Raw genomic sequence first — 2,500 nt, forward strand, 5'->3', positions numbered from 1 at the left:
ATGTCCACTAACGAAAACATGTAAAATGTTCTTCATTTTATATCTGCTTCAGCAAAAGATTGTGCAAAAAAAAAAAAGACAACATTTAAATGATAATGTATATACTCTTGTATTTTTGTTCAGTATATTTCAAAATACACGTAATTACGATGAATGACACTAATGAATATTTTTTTCTTCCTATTGTTTATTCGAAAAATACCAACGTTTGTCAGTTCACGTTAATGGTTGACCATTTCAAATAAACGATTGTATAAAGGTGCAATTGATTGTGCGTCTCCATGCAAATTGCATTATTGTATGTTTCTAATACGCCATTGATTGTCATACTATGCAATTGATTTTATATTGGTGTTGATGATTAAGCATTGCGCGAGATTGAAAGTATATTTGTTATCTTTGATTGTCCAACGGTGCAATTGTTTATCCGTTGATGCTATTGAATGTTAATACATATGCAAATAGCGTTATTGAAAGTTCGTTGGCGTTAATGAAGTTCGTGGAAGTGCTAATGAATATATATTTGCCGTATAGTTTCAACTGTGGACGCAAATGAATGTATATTTAGCGTAAAAGAACAGCAAAAGGTGTAAAAAGTTACTAAACGTTTTGGTGACATTTCCTACTTACGCGCCCTTAAAAATTGACCAAGGAAACTGCCAGAGTAACAGTTCACTTACGACTTCGCCAAGGTTCTTAAAAGGGTCTCTGCTGTAGGCTGCGGCCATAATTCCTGGGCACTCCTCGGCGTAAACCGGATTAGATCCATCCTGGTTGGCGCCGTTGATGGCAATAGTGTAGATGCTGTTCACATAACCGCTGTAGGCGCAGCTGTCGCCAGTTATGCCGCCATTTCCGGCTGCAAAGGTGTAGATGGCACCAAGGCCATCACGACCCTGAAATAACATGTACATGAGAAATCTGTGTTAGAAACAAAATCTGCTGAAAAGAAATGTAAGTAAACGTAACATCGTGTAGGAAAGAACGAACAACACACAAGTCTTTAAAGAGGTTTTTCATTTATTGTCCTCGGTCAGTTTGGTTAAAAAACTTACGAGCTCTCCCCCTCGGTAATAATTGCGGTACGACGCTCTGACTACTGGGTGATTCCAAGTCCCCATGTCCCTTCGTTTAAAGCCACGGCTACACCAGCGATTTTTTGCTCACGCTGGTGATGCGATTTTTTCAAACTTTGTCGCGTCGCCAGCGCGAGATAAAAATCGTACGTGTAGCCACCCTTGAACTGGCGACGCGACAGGTGAAAAGAAAAAATCGCAAAAGAAAAGTCGCCAGAGTTAAAACTTTCACGACAAAATCGCAGAGGTAGTTGCCCGTGTAGCCACCCTGCAACTTTTTACCCGCGCTTGCGACGCGACTTAAGAGTATTTAGTCAATGAAATTAAAGTGGGAATGTCTGTTTATAGTGCCCAGGTCTCTTGATGTATGCGATTCGCGCGGCCTTCAATTTGCCGCCAAAATTTATCACAAGTGTAGCCACCCTGGCACGCAGGCGACGCGACAAAATCTGAAAAAAATCGCATCACCGGCGCGAGACGAAAATCGCTCGTGTAGCCGCGGCTTAACATAAAGAGATTAAGCTTACCGTCTGCGGCCAACCGCAAATGGGAGGCTGCTGTTTGTTATAAAACCGTAAAAATTCTTGTAGTTGAGCTTATTTCCCTAAGTTTTTAACCATTTAGTTGTTTCATTTATTTGTGGCAAACAGCAAATTTCAGCCTGCCGTTTGCCGTTAACGCGACGCTAAATCTCTCTAATAAAATCTCTGGTGGATGTGAGGCAATCTCGGGCAGTTTTGTAGTTTCTACCCGAAAATGCCGCTCGTTCACGATGGTTCTACAGTAAGGTAAAGTAAACGAGGAAAAAAAATTTCCGTGAAGATTTAGAAACGAGTAAAGGACTGGGAACTAAATTCTATTCTCGAGGGCACCTCTGGTAATCGGCTGGAGATCGCTGTATAGAAGATGAAAAAAAAAATCTGGATTCCAAAATCAGGGAACGTACAGAGTTTTGTACGGCGACATGGGACACATTTGTCAAAACTGAGAGCTTTGTGAGATAATTCTTCGACGACGTTTTATCCAAACTTTCTCAAAGAAGTTTACTAATTCTAATATGCTCTTTTATGTGAATGGGTCACTTCATAGTAATATAATTCATATAATTTTATTTATTATAGCGGAGCACCATTGTTAAGAAAATATGATAACCCATCGATGTGAGAAAATTTGGTTTTATAGCCATGACGTCATGAACGTCCGTATGTATGCCAATGTGACCAGTATCACGTAAACCATATCACGGGCTCAAGTTTAGAGCTCATCGAGGAGGCAATACTCCAGTTGACACTGTAGCGTTTACAGCATACACCTTTGATATTGGACATCAATGTTATGGTCAATTGGCACCTGTCAAAACAAGGTATCCGCTGACCAGTTTCACGTGACCATATCTCGGGCTCAAGTTAGACCTTATCAAGGTC

General features: G+C 40.4%; 1 protein-coding gene across 1 annotated transcript in view; it reads right to left on the reverse strand.

The window, feature by feature from the left end:
* LOC138050105 (furin-like protease kpc-1) overlaps window positions 1-2,500 on the reverse strand; it is a 46,196-nt gene that overhangs the window by 6,108 nt on the left and 37,588 nt on the right. The window contains exon 8 of the mRNA XM_068896578.1: window positions 681-896. Coding sequence (XP_068752679.1) covers window positions 681-896 — 216 coding nt within the window. The remainder of the gene's footprint in view (window positions 1-680; window positions 897-2,500) is intronic.

The sequence above is a fragment of the Montipora capricornis genome, chromosome 5 (assembly GCF_036669925.1).
Source record: "Montipora capricornis isolate CH-2021 chromosome 5, ASM3666992v2, whole genome shotgun sequence".
NCBI classification, from domain to species: Eukaryota; Metazoa; Cnidaria; class Anthozoa; order Scleractinia; family Acroporidae; genus Montipora; species Montipora capricornis.